The following is an 18,827-nucleotide window of genomic DNA, read 5'->3' as shown; positions in this document are numbered from 1 at the left end:
AGAAAAAAAAAGTTGCCCGCTCCTCTTCGCTCACACTTTCACTTCAATCCACAAAATGCTGGTAAGTGGTGAACAAAACGGAATTTCTCAATATGGTACTTACTGTTAATAGCGCCGACAAGCCCGCGAGCGTCGCGATTATCTCTATCGGAGAGCTTTGCTACTCCGTGATGCCTCGATCGCCGAAAAAAGAGCGCAACTCAAAGCTTCATTGGCCTCTGGAAAGCCTTTAGATCCTACAATCGCAAACGATAAAACGCTTCGCGAAGACTTCAAATATGACGAATCAAAGGACAAGGCAGACGCTGAGATGGATATTGACGATGAATACATTTTGACCTCCGGCATTATCGACCCTCGTCCTCTGGTTACCACCTCTCGCTCACCCTCCGCTCGTCTCGGCGCATTCGCGAAAGAAATCCGACTTCTCCTCCCTACCGCTATTCGCCTCAACCGTGGAACACTCGTTCTTGGAGATCTCGTCTCCAGCGCAACCTCCGCGGCTCTGACCGACATGATCCTCCTCCACGAGCACCGTGGTACACCGACCGCTCTCACCATTTCCCACCTTCCCCACGGCCCGACTGCCAGTTTCTCCCTTCACAACGTTGTTCTGCGCCAGGATATTCCGAACGCCGCTCGTGGTACCGTGTCAGAAAGCTACCCGCACCTGATCTTCGAGGGATTCAAGACCAAGCTGGGTGCTCGCGTCGTTCAGATTCTAAAGCACCTCTTCCCCCCGCGCGAGACCGGAAAGGTTGGCAACAGGGTTGTGACCTTTGTCAACAAAGATGACAACATCGAAGTGCGGCACCACGTGTTCGTTAAGACTGGGTACCGTGATGTGGAGCTTGCTGAAGTTGGGCCTCGCATGACTATGCGACTTTTCGAGATTCGCGGCGGCACATTGGAGAAGGGTTCAAGTGGCGACATTGAATGGGCACTCACCCAGTACACAAGGACCAGCAAAAAGAAGGACTATCTTTGATTCTTCACGAACTCGCATCTCTATATCGGCTGTGGCGTGTATGGTAAATAGGGAAAACCGCATGTTGTCACATTGTTGGTTGACTGGCGTATTTGGCGTTCGATGGCAATTATATTGGGTTCGTTTCTCATGTTCAAAGTTAGTCACGACTTAGATAGCCGTGGAAATACCACCTCAAACAAAACTTGAAGACTATCTATAGGCCACATGTAGGTATACCTCGCCATCGACGTACTGCGTCAACGGCAGTTATCTGGTATCATCACGGCAATCCCACTAAATATTCAACGGGCAACGGAAAGAAGCAGGCAATTGGAAGTAAGGTGAGGGAATAAAGAGGAGAAGCCGACAAGTCTTTGATCGATGTGAGTATCGTTCATAATCAATAAAATTGAAGTAGTTACTGAGACGGATGAGAAATGAAGTCATCCTAACTGAAGCAGATACATGTGCTTATCCTATATAGACGTATGAAATCATTGCCGAATGCTTTTCGCAGCCTTGACGAAAGCGCGGATCTTCTCGAGATCTTGCGCGCCGTTTGTCTCCACCCCTGAGCTGACGTCCAACCCGACCACCTTTTGGCCCGATTGACCGAGCTTTTTCACTGTGTCGACCACGTTGTCCGGGTTCAATCCTCCAGCAAGAATAACCCGCAATCCCTCATCACTATCGAGGACCTTCTTCACACCAGACTCTTCCAGAAGCTCGCCAGAACCTCCAGCACCGGAGTCCAGCAATGGCAGAGTGTGGTATGCTCTGCGTGCAATGCCAATGTCACCAGGGGCGAATTTGCGAATGACAGGAACTGGAATCAGACTAGACCACTCCAATGGCTCAGACCCGTGCAGTTGTACAACATCGAGACCCAACTTTTGCTGCTGAGAAAGAACATATGACAGTGGTTGGTTCATAAACACGCCCACGAGCAGAGCGCGAGACGGGTGGCGCAAAGTATTCACAGAGTGGTCGAACCATTCCAATGACTTATTCGTTGAATCCTGTGATGTCCCGGCTGGACGAGGCGTCGATTTGACCACCTGGGAGATGCGCAGGGCCACATCATCTGGGACAAGTCGTGAGCGGCCCTGAACCATAATGATGCCAATCAGATCTGCACCAGCTTGAATAGCAGCCAGAGCCGCCTCTTCAGACCGAGTACCACAGATCTTTACCAAAGGGGAACCTTGGCGTGAACCAGAAAGCTCTCTATCAGAACCACCGAGAAGGTGTGCCACAAAGGCAGATGTATCAGGCGCCCTCATCAGAGCCTCCCCAACAAGAATGGCCTTGACGCCTTCTTTCTTATATGATTCCACGTCCTTAGGCCCCGAGATTCCGCTCAGGGCGCATACAATCGTGCTCTCCGGCACTTGATCCATCAGCCGACTGGTAGTACCGAGATCGACTTCGAAGCTCGTCAAGTCGCGGTTGTTGACTCCGATAACTTGGGAGCCGAGATCAACTGCGATTTTCATTTCTTCGGGGGTATTGACCTCGACCAGAGGTTCCATGCCAAGACTGCGCGAGTAATGGTACAGTCGGGTCAAGAGCTCAATGTCCAACATCTTCACAATCAGCAGAACTGTATCAGCTCCGGCCAAACGTGCCTCGAGAATCTGATATTCATCGAAGACAAACTCCTTTCGGAGCACAGCCGGTCGATTAGTGAGCCCTTCCAAGCTCTGGCGAACAGCACGCAGGTCATCGATTGTGCCCTTGAACCATTCCGGCTCTGTGAGGACAGAAATAACGCTAGCTCCAGCCTTGGCATATTCCCGTGCTTGGGCAGGGGCGCACACATCGGCTGAGATGATGCCCTTGGAGGGTGATGCACGCTTGATCTCCGCCATGAGTGAGAGAGGGTAGTCTGACTGTCTCAAACGCGCAGGGAATGACAGCTGAGGGGGTGCAATATTCAAATTATAGGCAGCTTGAAGAGCCTCCGGGCTCAGGGCCGGGATTTTCTTCTGCTCCTCAACGGCAGCTTTGCGATGGGCGTAAATCTTCTCCAGAATGGACAGTTTCTTGTCAACCGGTGCAGCGGCAGCAACGGGTGCCCCCTGCTTCTTATCCCAAGTCCCGGAAGTGAGCTCCAAGAAGTTCCTGAACATCTTGCGCCCGTATTGTGTCAAGATGCTTTCAGGGTGGAACTGAACACCCTCCACTGCGAACTCCTTGTGTCTCACACCCATAATGACATCCTTGCCACTACCGTCCTCCAACTCGACCCGCGAGGTCACTTCCAAGCAATCCGGAATGGTTGAGTGTGTTCCTGCGAGTGAGTGGTACCGAGTCACCGCAAGAGAGGCTGGCAATCCCTGGTACACACCCTTGGAGTCATGTTTCAACTCTGATGTCTTTCCGTGCAGAATTTCGCCGGTCACATCGACCTTGCCACCAAACGAGGTGATCATACATTGCTGACCCATGCATACACCAAAGATTGGAATCTTTCCGCTGAAGTATTGGATCGCCGCGTTGCTAATTCCGGCATCGGTTAAGGGATGGCCCGGGCCAGGACTGATAACTAGTTGGGTGGGTTTCTTTGCGACCAAGTCCTCGATGGTGACTTGATCATTGCGATAGACCGTGACGGTGGCTCCTTCGAGTACCAGGTATTGGTAAACGTTCCAAGTAAACGAGTCGTAATTGTCGATCAAGATCACATTGGAGGCGCTGGGCAATTTGGCGGCTTTGGTGGGCTGGTGGGGGGAGTGGTCGACAAGGTCCGCCATGGCCACGGATGATCGCAGGAGATCGGAGGTAATGGTGAGAGGAAGACGATTTGTATACTGCAGATTTCAGGACCTCAGACCACTTAAGACCGAAATCAATTCTTTGTTTAGGTCAAGTCGCACGGAAGTGAGTAGTGACTCAAAAAGACTCTCGGGTTTCAAAGCGGAATCTCACCGCCCGGCATTAAGCTCTGATAGGCACCTGATTGTTGACCTCGCGAATAATCTTCTTTTGAAGCTCTCCCTCTCAATTCAAGAGCTCCTCACGCTCACCATTCACCTCCTTCTTTGCTATCTCGTCACATTGCATGGTGTCGCCTCCTTTCGCTCTTTCTTTCTATCCTATGATGATCTAATTGCCCCAAATGGCTCCCGTCTCGGAGGCCTATTTCCCGTCCCTGGACAAGTGCTTCTCTGGGGACGTCCAACTTTTGTACGTTCAGTGTGATTACTGTTTTGACACAAGCTAATGCATGTCGGCTGTAGGTCCTGGGAACGAGCTTTTCTGTACGCCAATGACTCCGAAAGTCATGCTGACGATGGAGACAATATTGGTGCCTTCTTTTCACATCCAGAGGTTATCCAACTACTTTCTGACGGCTTGAAACCATTTCCTCCTCCTTCGCCGAAATCCAAATCCGCATTCGAATCCAAAACTGCCGCAATTCATGTCGAGACCAATGGCCAGAGCTCTTTTGACCTGAAGGAGATCAAGGCAGACGCTCTGTGGTTGAGCCAGAAGGCCCAAATCGACGAGATCGCCGCTCTTCGGATTACTATACTGGAATGGCAAAACCGTCCCGCAAAGCGCCTAACAAGTGGCTTCTCTAGCGAGGAAGCGACCAGTTTACAGAGCGCGGCTGGGGCCGAAAATCTTCGAGGCTCTTTGGCCGGCCCCAACTTTGCCAGCCTATTGAGTCAGACAGCGCGAGACGATGGTGTTCAATCCTTCGATAAGGAAGAGAGAAGGCATCTGCGCCTCTGCGAGGTATATCTCTCCGAGGCAAGCCACATAGTGAAGACACTCCGCAAGCTACTTGTTCTGTCCCTGCACGATGCCATTTCAGCCGACTCAACCGTTTTCGACCCTTCCGATCGGAAACTTGCTCTTCGTAAAACTGGAACCACAATCTTCGAAAGCAGGTCGACTGGAGCTGGATTGAACCAGTTTATTCAAGAATGCATCAGCTCCTTGCGCAGTCGGTTAACTAGCTTAAAAGCTGACGGTAGCTGGCTCGATGCTGTGGACAGCGGCGAGGAGATAGAAGGCATCTGGCGAACCAACCTTGTGGAGGAGATGGTTCATATCATGCAAATCATGTTCCACCAGCTTCACGCCTCGGTGGAAGTTCCTGATGCAGACCTCTTCCTGTCCTGGCTCGAGCTCATGGCCGAGAACAGCTTTTTGGAGCCAATCAAGGTGGTGGGTACTATCTTCTTGATCCCGAGCTGTCAACCTTCTAACACCTTCTTGTAGCCTTGTCAACAGCCAGTGGAGGTCTTGTTACCGCTGCAAGCTTTCGCGTCACTTACCACAATAGAGTTCTTAAAACCCTCTCTCGCCATATCTATTATTGGAGATCCCGAATATCTTCCATCTTCGTCAACGCCTTATTTCTTGTGCAAAGAAAAAATCTCCAAAATCAACGAGATTTTCCTTGACGTCTGCGGTCATGTGAATACCGCGAACCCAGCGGCCTTCTTGTGGGGTCTGGTTTTGCATGCTATGACAGGGAGGGCAGAATATGTGAGCAACATCAATATGATAGTTCAGGAGAACATTACGCTGACCTAGGCAAAAGGAGAGGGAAAGTGATATACCAGCATTTTATGAAGACATCCTTGATTGCGCCAGGACGCCAAAAGCCACCACTGAGGATGCTATTCCCATTTTTGTCTCCGATGGTGTTAAAGAATCGACGTTCAGCACCATTATTGCTCTGGCGACTAGCATTGGATCAACCTCAGCCGTCGATGATGACCTGACTGATCAATGGGCTCGACTATCACTTCTCGACCTGCTCCGCGTCGTTGTTACGTTCTTAGAAGAATACTCCCCGGAGATCGTGGGGTCAGTTCTAGCTGTTCTGAGTGGTCCTGAGAACGGATTGTCAAGGAATCTCGAATCCTTTAGTCCTGCCAACGACCCCAAAGTTATATTTGCCAAGGATGAAAATCTGATGGCGCGCATATTCCACATTGCGCGGTCTCGTTTCCCTTATGAAACGGCACCCTTTTTACAGCTGTGCCGTGCTCTCATCAGTGGACACATGTTGGACGAGGAAGGATTGCCGGTTATTCTTGAGGAGTTAGAGAACATGGACTCCTTCACTCAGAAGGTATCGCCTACTTTCCAAGGCTATGCCACCATTCGGGAAGACGAGAACGCCAACTTTGTCTCTCTGCTGCAACCCCTTCCAATGCTCGAAACGTCGTCTCACGCCCGTCACAACCAGTCAAGCAATGCTTTAATAGTCAGCAGTTCTTCCCAAATCCCACATCAGAGTGTGGGACAGGTCATTTCTACCTCCAAACCTGCAATTATCATGTGGAGGCATCAATACTCCTGCTTAAGCTTCTTGGGGAGCTGGCTGGAGGCATGGAGTGAGTCCGGTGGACAATTGCCTGGTTGCGATGATGACAACGTTGCGGATATCATTGCGCTCTTGGCAGACTTGATAGCCAACTCAAAGGCTCAAAATTCTGACGAGGCGAGTGGCAAGAGAATTCTGGAGATAGCCAGCGATGGGTTATCCAAACAAGGTGACATCGTTTCTGTGGTGTTCGATATCTTTGAGCGTAATTTGCAGACCGTCGGCTCCCGGGGCGACTCATCCAGGTCTTTGAACGCTATCATGGCATGCCTGCGCTTTATCAAGGCACTTTTGAGAATTTTACCCAGTCGAGTATGGCCTTTCCTTGCCCGCAGCAGTCTGATTGGTTCCGATGGCAAGGGTGGTGTCATGACAGCGATCATTTCGGCCATCGAAATGCCTTCCGGTGAATATCCGTTCCTTCTGGCCTGTGTCGATCTTGTGGATGCTGTCATCGACGATGCGGCATCGCGAGCAGTGTTACGGAAGAGTCCGGGCAGCGCGGCGAGCAAATCAGTCATTGCCTCTGACTGTAGTGCCGGTATCCCTTCTCATGTCATGAGAACCATCTTATTGAATTTCACTCGTACGACGGTGGAGATTTTCAACAGCATTGGGAACTGGAGGTTCAACCAGCCAGAGCAACGGTTTAAGATCAACTCGATGCTTGCTATTTCATTCGAACGTGTTCTATACTACGCCTTTGGAATCAACGACAGCCCGAAACTTGAGTCCAAAGTTACGGGCGTGTTCTCTTCATCTGCAGGCTACATCTTGGACATGCTGCGTCCTCGGTCAACCGCTGACCTGCCCTTCAATCCTATCCTTCGGCTGGTTTCTGAGGGCCTCCAGACACCCCCAACACTCCACTTCAGATATCTCGTTCTCGTCGAGGAACAGGTCAAATCTACACTGCGGCTCTGTATTAAACTTGTGCAAGCTGCTCAACTCGCAGAACAACCCAGCTCACTTCTTGAGGAACAACTCTTCAAAGCCAGTCCTGCCCTGGTCAAGCTCTATGCACTGCATGATGCGTATAAATTACCAGTCGTGTCGCTTCTCGAGATCTTGATCTCAACAGCCGCCTCAAGTCCAGATAACGAACCTCCGTCCCTTGTTGGCCACCTTGGAGCAGAGTCATCGTGTTTGTTCCTTGATGTCTTATCACAACTCGACAAGCCAACGTCCGATCGGCCTTTGCTCCTTGCAGTGTGGCAGCTGCTGTCGACATTTGTTAGCAAACGCCAGCAGTGGCTTGCAGTATTTATTCTCACGGGATCATCTCCTCGTGAAACTTTCAAGAAGGAACCTACTTCGGGCGGCCTCAAGATGAGAAGCAAGCCATTTTTGGAAATGGCACTTGAGAAACTGTCTCACATTGATCAACAAGAACCGCAAGTGGCATTGGCAATGCTCGAGTTCGTCTCTCGTGCTCAAGAAAGCTGGCCATGGGCCACTCCCCATCTGAACAAGCACCCGCAGTTCTTCACCAGCATAATAAGCTACGTTGCAAAGATGAAGATCTCTTCTTTGCCCGTGATGGATCAAATCCATGCCACACGAATCGCAGCCGTTGTCGCGGATGTATGTGCGGTCTACCTACACTCTGCAAAGGAGATGGGCGACCGAAGCTTTATCAAGACCTTAATCCCATTGGTGTCATGGTATGCCAAGGATGCAGTTGAAGTATCGGCGTACAATTCCTCGTTGCATGCCAACTTGAAGAAGAATTTCGAGATGCGGTACTCGGGTTGCAAGATCACCGACTTCAAGCGGACGCCGCTCGAGGTTCGTAGTCTGGGACGGGATTACTACTACGATCTCAGCATGGGCGGCAAGCTGCTGTCTTACGACTTTGCCTGGGCTGGCAGTAAAAACCGCGGCTTTGCCGAGGAGTTTGAGCGCGCCAATATCAATCTGTCTCTCGTCGAGGCACAGGTGGTAAGTTTCCCTGCATTTATTCTGAGTGTGTGCATTGTTCTAACATGGAATAGAGTCTCCTCAATAGCTGGAAATTCTTTGCTATCGAGCACTGTGCCGACTTCATGCCCGACACCGAAGTCCGGAAGTCAATGGCTCTAGTCGCACAAAGTTGCCTAAATGCCAACACCAGCAGTGGCCCTCCTGAAGCTATCTTCGAGCGGATCCAACAAACGCGCGTTGAGTTCGCCCAGATCCTTCTCCAACGGCTTGTCGAGGCAAACGCCCGAGGTGCTGAAGTCTTCCAGTTGCTGGAGATCACCTGGAAGGCACTGCGAGCCCGGCGCTTGACATACGAGGATGCATTGATCAATGACGATACCGAGTATTTCCGGTCCGTCCTCCATGTGCTCTTCCTCGCTCTCCAATTCCACCTTGATAGCCCCTCCCGGAGTGCCCCCGAAGCTATCAACAAGAAGGCCGAGGTCTCGTCAGATCTGACTGTCATTGTGGAAATTGTCAAAACAATAGTGGCGCGGGGCTTCAAGTCTCTCACGACTTATATCCATGACGACCCCGAGAAATGTACACCGAAGGATTTCGCCATTATCAACGCTATTCTGCAGACAGCGCTGCATGTGAAGAACGCCGATCGTCTCTATGAGCATATCGTGTTCCACATTGAGGAAAACGACACCGCTCGTCATGCAACGACGCTCTTTTCCTGGGCCGACCAACTAGCCGTGGCCGGGGATCCTGTCTACGCAGAGCTCAGCATCTCGCTCTTGGTAAAGATGTCTATCCTGCCCATGCTCGCAGAGCACCTTGCCGTCGAGGCCGTCCTAATGAAACTCTCCACCTGCCGCCTTACAAACCTTCTCACCCAAAAGAAAGCCTTCGGACCCTTCGACCCCGTCCCTCGACTGTACACCATCTGGACCGGAGGATTCCTCCCTCTGTGTCTGAACATGCTCTACAGCGTCATGCGGACCGCGCCCGAGGTGTCTGCATTCCTCAATCAATTCGAGTCACGTCTCAGCCGGGCGACCGACGCATTCTCCAGCCACACGGCTGCCCCGTCCGCCGCGACTACCAAGTGGATTAGCCTCAGTCTAGTCTCCGAAGCCTACTCGCTTGCCCTTATTTCATTCATCCTAGACCGATATCGCGATGCAGGTGCCAGTGCAGGAGTTGATGCCCAGGCTATCCAAAGTCTCAAATGGGACCGGACGCAGGTCAAGGAAGACCTGGAGGAACTCCTCGGCCGCCGATCTACACTGCGTGTACGTATTGTTGCGACTAATGAGAAGGAGGTGGAATGGTCTCGGCAAAAGCCATCCGATTCATCCTCGGGGGCAGAGAGCCGATTGGAGGAGAAGATTGTTGCTCAGATGAAGATGACAGTCAGCTGTCTGGGTGGGGAGGAGGATTCATGAATATGTAGCCTTTTTCATTGTTGCTCTTTGTTTCTTTCATGTACGGGTTGGTCGGGGTGTAGTCAATGTCACTCAATGATTATTTCAAACAATTGCATTCATGTAAACCTGTGAATTACTATAGCCCCAATACGCGGTCATTCGACCGTGGACTTTGACACCTTATCTTTTGTTTGACGCCTTTTTCGCTCACACTATGCCTGTCACTACTCGATCGGCCAGACGTGCCAATGCAGAGAATCCCGAGAAAACTACAACGAAACGCGTATCAAAGAAACAGAATGATGTGCATGCTGTCAACAACACTACCAAAACAAACGCAGACCACACTCACTCATGCTCGCCTGGAACCTCGAGCCAAGCCCGAATCTTTCCAAGCGCAAAGATATCATGCTGTGCCTCCGACGTGGCATAGTCCCCGATCTCCCCTTCAATCCAGTCTTTATTTCCCCGAATATATTTCAACTCCGTACCAAGCTTCTGGCATCCCTCAAAGTCAATCAATACCGGCATACCAGCCTCGCTAACTAGAACATTGGCTGGATGGAGATCATTATGCGCCCAACCAAGCCCATGCAGGTGGCTGATCGCAGACTCGAGCGCGGCCATAAAAAGGGCTTTGTCGCTTATCTCGTATCCGTGTTGAACATGGGTCTCTAGATCGTCCGGGTGTCTGTCAAGCACGAGGCCGGTGATATGCCCGCGCGCGACCCGACAGCCGTGGTAGCGGATCAGGTTCGGGTGTGGATGCTGCGATAGCTCTTCTAGCACTTGCGCCTCTGCTATGAGTGAGTTGAATAGCTGTTTTTCGAGTCCCAGCTTCTTAAGCGTGCTGTACAGCTCCAGTGTGGGACGTTTAATGTAAACTTTTGCTGGTGTTTCTGGTGCCTGGAGAAGTTTCGCCTCGGGTAAGGGCCATGGAGGGTATATGGCTTCATCGGGGATAGGTTTGAGAGCAGCCGTGATGTTTTCGAGTGATATTTCAGTCTTGGGAGTGCCTAGCTGGCCATAATGGTAGGTGTCATTGTCGTCGATAAGGCCAAACGAGTGGAATTCATTAGAGTCTTGATCTATTTCCTCTGAAGTGAAATCTAGATCATCCCAGCTGGTAATTTGGGGTATCATGATCAGGATGACAAGGGATTCTTGATAAGTACGGAGTAGACTCTGGTTGGTCAGAGGGACGGCATGAGCGGGAAATGCGGGGAACAAGGCCCTGCCAGACAATGAGCGGTCTGGATTCTGCTGTCTGCCTCAGGATGACAACTTTTGCATCTGGCGATGGAAGGCCGTTGATCGTTTTGTAGTCGGGACGACTGGATGTCTAGTTGTAGTTCTCTAAGTTTGTGCTGCAGTCCCCATGATATGTCTAAGGTAAGTGTAAGTCGGCTTCTAAGCGATAATCTAGCTATCCAAGTATTCAATAGGCTATGTCTATCTTCGGGGACCATACTGTGTGAAAGTAGGTGATGTGATGCCTGCGAGGAGTCGAGGACCGAGGCTGTTGGACTCGCGGCTTCCCCGCAAACATAACCGACTCCACGCGGGGGAGGATCTATGAGCCGCGGATTATGTCCAATTATGTCCGGGTGAACGCGAATCCAAGGCCTTATGCAAAACCTAATTGCCTATATCAGAGAGACTTGCTGTACTGTTTCTCCAATTCCTCTTTCTCTCCTCTCTTCATATTCCCTACCAATTAACCCACCCCTTCTATCAAAATGCCTTACAAATCCCGCTGGGAGATCGATATCCCCGACACCCATCTCGCTTCTCTCCTCCTTCAATCCCCCACAGCACCCCTCTCCAAAACACACAAATGCTACCTCGAAGCCGCCCGCCCAGACACCCACTACTTCACCACCCATGATTACCGCCTCTGGAGCCAGCGGTTCGCCGCCGGCCTACGCAAATCCGGCCTCAAAACCGGCGACCGGGTCCTCCTCTTCTCCGGCAACGACCTCTTCTTCCCCGTAATCTTCATGGGCGTGATAATGGCCGGCGGCATCTTCACAGGCGCAAACCCAACCTTCGTCGCCCGCGAACTCGCCTACCAACTCGAAGACAGCGGCGCCACACACCTAATCTGCGCCAGCGGCAGTCTAGCCACGGGCCTGGAAGCCGCCAAGCAAGTCAACTTCCCCAAGAACCGCATCTACGCCTTCGACAGCGCCATCTACGACGGCGCCACAAACCCGCAAAGCGGCTGCCCGTACTGGGGTGATCTTATCGCCTCGGAGGAAGAAGGTCGCGCGTTCGTCTGGGACGAGCTCAATACACCGGCTTTGTCGAACCGCACCCTCGCGCTCAATTACTCCAGCGGCACGACGGGCCGCCCAAAGGGTGTGGAGATCACGCACAAGAATTACGTGGCGAATATGCTGCAGTATTGCTTTATGCCGACGCTGAGCCCGGATTACGAGGCGCGCAAGGAGCGGTCGAGGTGGCTGTGCTTCTTGCCTATGTACCATGCTATGGCGCAGAATATCTTCATTGCGGCGGCATTGCATCGCAAGACGCCGGTTTATATCATGCCCAAGTTTGACTTCATGAAGATGTTGGAGTATACGCAGACTTTCCGGATTACCGATTATATCCTTGTGCCGCCTGTTGTGGTTGCTTTGGCTAAGCATCCTGCTGTCAAGCAGTTTGATTTGAGTAGTGTCGAGGCGGTGGGGAGTGGTGCTGCTCCGTTGGGCAGGGAGGTTTGCGAAGAGGTTGAGAAGTTGTGGCCAGAAGGAAAGATCAACATCAAGCAGGGTTGGGGCATGACAGAGTGAGTTGTTCTTTGCTCTGCTGAGGAAGTTTATCGTGTTTGGAAAAACTAACATTTTGCTTCTCTACAGGGCGACTTGCTCAGTGACTGGATGGAAACCCGACGAGACGAGTACATCCGCATCTGTCGGCGAGCTCAACCCCAACTGTGAGGCACAAATTGTTGCGCCAGATGGAACAGAAATTACGGAGCGAAATGCCCGCGGCGAGCTGTGGGTTCGCGCGCCGAACGTCATGAAGGGTTACTGGCGCAACGAGAAGGCCACCAAGGAGACCTTGACCGCGGATGGCTGGCTCCGTACGGGCGATGTTGCCTTTGTGGACGACGATGGTAAAATCCACGTTGTCGACCGAATGAAGGTATGCATTTTGTCCTGCAGAAAACACAAAATAGGTCTAACGACATACAGGAATTGATCAAGGTCAAGGGCAACCAGGTCGCCCCCGCCGAACTGGAGGCTCTTCTCCTCGAGCACCCCGCCGTCTCCGACGTGGCTGTGATTGGAATCACTGTGTAAGTGACTCGAGACCAAAAATTTTTAGTTATCACACCGTCTTTTTCTTTTACTAACCCCCAATGACAGTAACAATGATGAGCGCCCTCGTGCTTACGTGGTGCTCAAGCCTGGCCAATCGGCCACCGCAGAGGATATTACAAAGTTCATGGAGAACAAGGTCTCCGTGTTCAAGCGGATTACCGGAGGCGTGGTATTCCTCGATGCGATCCCGAAGAATCCTTCTGGCAAGATTCTGCGTGTAAAACTGCGTGAGCAGGCTAAGGAAGAGCTGAAGGGTGCCACAGCTAAACTCTAGATTATCTACTTTGTGTCTACATTCACATTTGTTCATTGCGATTGTCGGAACGGAATTGAGAAAACTTCAAGCATAGTAATGTCCTCACAATCCACAGTTTCTTTGATCTATGAGGGCGGGCCCGAGTGGCTGGATTGTATGTATCAAAGCCCTATGAAGGAGGGACACCTCCATTTCCAGAGAATTCTCGGGCAAGTTCCGTAGGCAAGAGCAACTTTCCCATAAGATGTTGACATGTATAAACACAATGTACCAACATTAAGAACTCCATGGCCAATGATAGACCTAAAGTTGGAAGTGGCTGAGCCTTGTGAGGTCCACTACTCCCGGAAGATTCATGTCTCCACTAGCCAAAGTGGATAGGATTAGGGCATACATGAACTGAACGCAAGGCCCGTGGCGTCGCATCTTATATACAGAAAAATTAGTATAAGCGAGCACAAAAAGAGAAAGATACAATGACAGAGGAAATCAAGTAAGTGTAGACTACATACCCACTCTGATAACCGCGGGAATCTTGCCACTGTGATTCGATGGGAGGACGTTTAGGGCGAGCGCTCGGGGCGCCAGCTGAGCAGCAAAGACGATCGATCAAGTGTTCATTCACCGTACATCATTTGCCATGATCGACGGCACATGAGTGTTTTTTCTCCGCAGCCATGGCATTGGGAATGGGTCCATCGACCCTGCAAACCCGTGGCATGCAGTCAGGGGTTTTGAATTAATCAGTTAATTTCCGCGAGAAAATGAAAGATGGCGACGAGGACTAGGCTCACACTTTGCTTCAAAATTCAAACGAGGAAATGTACACAGTAAGTGGCGTGGTGGGGGCAGCTGAGATCTAACGGGGCTGGAATCTGGATTTGACGATCTCTGGTCTCGGTTGTTTTTAGGGGGCTCTTCCTTACTACGGAGTACTACGGAGTACTACGGAATAGTATGAGGCAAGCGAGACATCTTTTGTATGTTTACTGGATGTTCTTTAGGTTGGTTCGAATTGTATGCTCGAGTTGAATACCAATTGTTCGGGCTCATTCCGCTTTGCTGTTTCCAACGAACATCTCGGAATAAAGCCCTAACTTCTGAGGTATCCCGCCAAGTTATGCAGCCGATGCGGGGACTAGTAAAGATCTTTTGTCTGATACATACCAGTACACATATACATGGTTTTGAACAATCTCTTGCCACTTTAATGGTCTCGCTGCTCAGTACCTAAGGTATAACTGAGCACGCCTTGTTGTCCACTCTTGAGGCTGATGATCTGATCGTACGTTGGCCTCAGGCCGACAAACCCCACTTGTAGAAGTGAGGCTATCTGCATCGACATGATTATTGGCCTCATTTACACGTCTATTTTGAAATGCTTCAATCCAGACAATCTTGGGATTGATATTGTGGGTAGGGTTATCATCGGCCTTAGCCTCTCTCGGCTTCCCCACGGCATCCCACCGTTGTCGGCTATTGTCATCAGTAGCCGATGCCTCCATAAATGTGTCTTCATCGAACAACCTGCCCATTGGGCCATTTCCCACGTCTTTACCTTTTATTTTGATAATCAATCCAACTTGATTGACTCGAAAGTCATTATTCTTCACCATGGGCTCAGCATCAGAAATCCTCCCCTCAATAGAAAGCCTAAAAAGCCTCGATGAGATCGAGCAACTCGCCACGAAGAAACTGAGCAAAAGGGCATGGTCATTCAACTACGCCGCAGCAGGCGATCTGATCTCCAAGCAGCTGAACACGGATGTATACCGATCCATTCTCCTCCGACCCCGCGTCTTCATCGACGTCAGCAAATGCGACCTCACAACCACAATCATGGGCCACAAAGTCGGCCTACCGATATTCATATCACCAATGGCAATGGCCCGCCTCGCACATCCCACCGGCGAAGCCGGCATTTCAGAGGCCTGTCGCGCATTGGGTGTCATGCATATGATATCCAACAACGCATCCATGACCCCAGAGCAGATTGTGGCAGGCGCCAGCCCAGATCAGATTTTCGGGTTCCAGCTGTATGCGCAGAAGGAGCGAAAAGAGAGCGAGGCGTTGATGGCGCGTGTCAATCAGATAAAGGAAATCAAGTGTATTGTTTTGTGCATCGACGAGCCCGTTCCAGGAAAGCACGAGCTCGGTACTGGGTTGAATGCATACATGGGGATGAACCCACTTGGACCGCCAACGCCGGACCCAGCAGGCGTCAGTGTGGCTGTGCCATCTGTATCTGGGCCTGCTTCTGATCTCACTTGGGAGGGGACTCTGGAGTGGATAGCGGCCCACACGGATCTTCCGGTTATTCTGAAGGGTCTGCAGACGCATGAAGATGCGCGGATTGCTTCGGGGTTCGCTCAGGTGAAAGGCATTGTATTGTCCAATCACGGTGCACGCGTTCTGGATACTGCTCCTCCGGCTATTCATACGCTGCTTGAAATCCGCAAATACTGCCCGGAAGTGTTTGACAAGGTGGAAGTTACGGTTGACGGGGGGATTCGACGAGGTACAGATGTTGTCAAGGCGTTGTGCTTGGGCGCGAAGGCCGTGGGTATTGGCCGAGCGGCGCTGTGGGGCCTTGGAGCTGGTGGAGTTGCCGGTGTTGAGAGGACACTCCAGAGTAAGCGACTTTTTGCTCTTACAGTATTATACATCTTTCGTCGCTAATTGCTTGCCTTCACTAGTCCTCGCCGATGAGATTAAGACCACTATGCAATTATTAGGGGTGCATAGGATCGAAGATCTGGGTCCTCAACATGTGAGTTCTTGCATATCGCCCACTTCATGGGCTGATGCTAACAGGGTGGCTCTCTTAGGTGAATGCAAGGATAGTAGAGCAGCAAATCTACGATGCTCGGTAGAAGTAACAGCGGTCTTAGGGGTAGCTGTTGACTTACGGGCTAGTAAGAGCAGATCTTTGATATTTGTACCTTATCGAAATTATCAAGTCTAGGGAGAAAGAAAGAAGAACGCTAGTCGATGAGAGAATCTTTCCTAATCCTTCCTAACTCTGCACCTTCTTTCTCTCCACCATGCGCTTTGCATTCAATTGGGTGGAGCAGCAGGATGTCTTCTGCGCGCTGGCGACGCTTTCCTGGCTCGTCTCTATGTCTGTCAGATAGGGCTCCCGAGAGTTAATTTAGGAAAGCTAATATGTATGACTGGGAGACTTACATGCTTCAGCCTGAAGGTCGCAGAGAGGTGCCACCACTCTCTAGCCCCAGGAACCAGGCGGTGCCCTCCCTTGGGGGATTGGGGCCTCCCTCTGAAGAGGATCAATAAATGTGTATGTGGGCACGGTCAGCGGGATCTTACTCACGTTTCATTTCTGGAGACAGTCCACCAGGTTACCAGCATCCACAGGCCGGCAGGCTTGCACAGTGCAAGGTATCCTAGGATACCACCCAACATGGGTCCTCTCGGCGCGGCCTCTCCCCCAAAGAACATGCCAAAGCAGACAACTTGGGTGTTGGAGAGGAGATAGGATTCGACATGGCAGGAGGTCGTAGAATTAGGCGTGAACAGGAGAAAAGGCTGTAGAAAAGGCCGTAGAATTGAGATGGAAGCAACGCGTGTACCTGCTCGTTTGGCCTCGCCTGGTCACTTGGCCTTTGTCGTTGCGTGGTCTCTAGGTAGGAGGTAGAACGTTGACCCAATCTGGTAATATGCCTCGCACTTATAGGTCCATGTTTCGCATCTGCCCCTCCTGGGTTTCTCAGATCCGGTGTCACCGCTGACCGCTCCCGTCGCCAATATTGGCGTCTGGGCTGGCACTTGGGATTCTCTCGGACCCTCCGAAACTGGTGGGTTGTTTGATGCCATGGCTTGGAACGCGACTTTCAAAGAGCCATTCGACGCTTTGATGCGCAATCTGGTGACAATGTTGATTGGATTTGTATGTGCAGAAGTGAAGGTTGATGGAAGATTGATGGATGGTAAGGAGGAAGTTAAGTAGAAGCTGGGATTCTAGTGATGATCACATTGGCAGTCACTTGGATATCCTCTATGGAAGGTGCGTTGGTGATAGTTCTTGCCTACTTAGGACCCTGGACCCGCAACCAGAGAATCAGCCAACTGACCCGTGGACAGGACAGACCAAAAGGGAAACCACGGGCTCCCTTAAGTACTAGCCAGAAACTGCCTAGTGCCTACATGTAACTAACTCAAACAACTTATTGTACGATATTCAACAGAGTAGGTTATACCTATAACACAGGATGGCGAGAGTCAAGTCTCAACCATCTGGGAGAGGCAATCATATCCTATCTTTTGATTCTTTATGAGAGTACAATGTCCTTCGTACGGAGTACATAACGCAGTTCTACGCATTACGATAGTTCATGCCCAGGCCCCCCAGACCTGTGCTGTAAAATACTCTGCAGAACCCTCAGGGTCCTCGTAAAAGCGGCACCCAATCCGTGAAACCTCCAGCTGAGAGTCAGAGACAGCCTCAAATCTAATACGGGTCCATACATGTATCTTATACACCGAAAGTGGATTTAAAAAAAATTATTATTATCAGCACCAATAGACTAAAATTGCCGTAGATCATCTAACTCCATACTTCCTTGTACTCGCCTCCCCCGCTATCCCCGTCAAGTCCGCTCGTAGGATCCAACACTCATGTCTTGGCCAGGTTGGCCTCGCCAAACTCTGTCTAAACCATGGCTACCTGTATGCATCTTCATCCCCACACGCACAGTTAAAGTTGGGCTGTTACCCCCCTCCAATGGGGGGTGAGTCGGTGACAGTCCCAACATACTCTTCGCCAGGACATTCTCAATCATCCTCATGCCCCGCGATGAGCACTGTCGCCCAAGAATCCCACTACTTGTCTCCTGAGATCTTGTACTCCACGGCAGAAATACTCTTCCCTGTGACTAGTGTGATCAGTTTATCTCTTCTGGGTCTCATCCTCGTCTATCGGTCCATCAAGCAGTGTCGGAGGACGAGACACGCTCTTGTTTGCAAAGCCAAGCAACAACACCAAGAGAGGAACCCCTGGTGTGACTCTGTCAGAATGGAGAAGGGCGAGATCGCCTCAGTGGGCTCGCGACCTCTGACTGCATGCGATATCCTGCGACCGCTTTCACAGACTAGCTGTTTACCGAGCAGTGGGGTTCTCGCTGCGAAGGCTCGAGAGGAGCAAAGTCGACGCTTAGCTTCTGGCGAAAGTGTTCCAGCCTCTTGCGTTGGTGAAAGCGACTCGGTACAGAAGTGCAATGCAATAACTGGGCAAATGCATGAGGAGGGTGTTGATGGAGTGCGGACTTGGAAGCGGGTCGTTGTGGAGTATAGGTAGTCGTCTGTCGGGTGGTTTTCTTCGTTATTCTCCCGTTGGTTCCATGGTTAGGTGTCGGTGGTCTTCAATCTCTTACTGTTATACTCTCAGCCTGGGGGGTATATGTCCTTGATCTCTTGCTTGCTTCTTGTTATGACTTTTCTGTTCCTGTTCTGTCACGAATCATGTCTCCCTTTTGAATAGCCTGAGTTTGGACTTGGGCTGTCTGTGAGGTGTCAATCGAGCACCGCTATCATTAGCAATCACTTCTCTTTTTATGCTCTTGTC

General features: G+C 51.0%; 8 protein-coding genes across 8 annotated transcripts; 6 read left to right on the top strand and 2 right to left on the bottom strand.

Annotated features, from left to right (window-relative positions):
• Positions 1–55: 55 nt before the first annotated feature.
• N7515_004768 (snoRNA-binding rRNA-processing protein IMP4) lies at positions 56–988 on the top strand (the record flags this gene model as incomplete). The annotated part of the gene is made up of 2 exons (XM_056665512.1): positions 56–61; positions 113–988. The coding sequence occupies 2 exons, from the start codon at positions 56–58 to the stop codon at positions 986–988; spliced, it is 882 nt and encodes a 293-aa protein (XP_056522462.1).
• A 476-nt stretch (positions 989–1,464) lies between these two features.
• Positions 1,465–3,726, bottom strand: N7515_004767 (bifunctional anthranilate synthase/indole-3-glycerol-phosphate synthase; the record flags this gene model as incomplete). The annotated part of the gene is made up of 1 exon (XM_056665511.1): positions 1,465–3,726. The coding sequence occupies one exon, from the start codon at positions 3,724–3,726 to the stop codon at positions 1,465–1,467; it is 2,262 nt and encodes a 753-aa protein (XP_056522461.1).
• Positions 3,727–4,091: 365 nt separating this feature from the next.
• Positions 4,092–9,676, top strand: N7515_004766 (nucleoporin; the record flags this gene model as incomplete). The annotated part of the gene is made up of 5 exons (XM_056665510.1): positions 4,092–4,159; positions 4,213–5,149; positions 5,204–5,473; positions 5,529–8,261; positions 8,315–9,676. The coding sequence occupies 5 exons, from the start codon at positions 4,092–4,094 to the stop codon at positions 9,674–9,676; spliced, it is 5,370 nt and encodes a 1,789-aa protein (XP_056522460.1).
• Positions 9,677–10,006: 330 nt separating this feature from the next.
• Positions 10,007–10,801, bottom strand: N7515_004765 (uncharacterized protein; the record flags this gene model as incomplete). Its single annotated transcript, XM_056665509.1, has 1 exon — positions 10,007–10,801. The coding sequence occupies one exon, from the start codon at positions 10,799–10,801 to the stop codon at positions 10,007–10,009; it is 795 nt and encodes a 264-aa protein (XP_056522459.1).
• A 596-nt stretch (positions 10,802–11,397) lies between these two features.
• N7515_004764 (acyl--CoA ligase) lies at positions 11,398–13,264 on the top strand (the record flags this gene model as incomplete). The annotated part of the gene is made up of 4 exons (XM_056665508.1): positions 11,398–12,452; positions 12,523–12,811; positions 12,862–12,965; positions 13,036–13,264. The coding sequence occupies 4 exons, from the start codon at positions 11,398–11,400 to the stop codon at positions 13,262–13,264; spliced, it is 1,677 nt and encodes a 558-aa protein (XP_056522458.1).
• A 1,596-nt stretch (positions 13,265–14,860) lies between these two features.
• On the top strand, positions 14,861–16,119 carry N7515_004763 (uncharacterized protein; the record flags this gene model as incomplete). The annotated part of the gene is made up of 3 exons (XM_056665507.1): positions 14,861–15,878; positions 15,943–16,016; positions 16,075–16,119. The coding sequence occupies 3 exons, from the start codon at positions 14,861–14,863 to the stop codon at positions 16,117–16,119; spliced, it is 1,137 nt and encodes a 378-aa protein (XP_056522457.1).
• A 171-nt stretch (positions 16,120–16,290) lies between these two features.
• Positions 16,291–17,213, top strand: N7515_004762 (uncharacterized protein; the record flags this gene model as incomplete). Its single annotated transcript, XM_056665506.1, has 3 exons — positions 16,291–16,367; positions 16,442–16,544; positions 16,941–17,213. The coding sequence occupies 3 exons, from the start codon at positions 16,291–16,293 to the stop codon at positions 17,211–17,213; spliced, it is 453 nt and encodes a 150-aa protein (XP_056522456.1).
• Positions 17,214–17,987: 774 nt separating this feature from the next.
• On the top strand, positions 17,988–18,560 carry N7515_004761 (uncharacterized protein; the record flags this gene model as incomplete). Its single annotated transcript, XM_056665505.1, has 2 exons — positions 17,988–17,994; positions 18,031–18,560. 2 exons carry the CDS (start codon positions 17,988–17,990, stop codon positions 18,558–18,560), a joined length of 537 nt encoding a protein of 178 aa, XP_056522455.1.
• Between the last annotated feature and the right edge of the window lie 267 nt (positions 18,561–18,827).

Source organism: Penicillium bovifimosum, assembly GCF_028826915.1.
Source record: "Penicillium bovifimosum strain IBT 22155 chromosome Unknown utg000004l_segment0_segment0, whole genome shotgun sequence".
Taxonomy (NCBI): domain Eukaryota; kingdom Fungi; phylum Ascomycota; class Eurotiomycetes; order Eurotiales; family Aspergillaceae; genus Penicillium; species Penicillium bovifimosum.
Note: the sequence above shows the minus strand (reverse complement) of the source record. Positions and strands in the feature narration are given on the sequence as shown.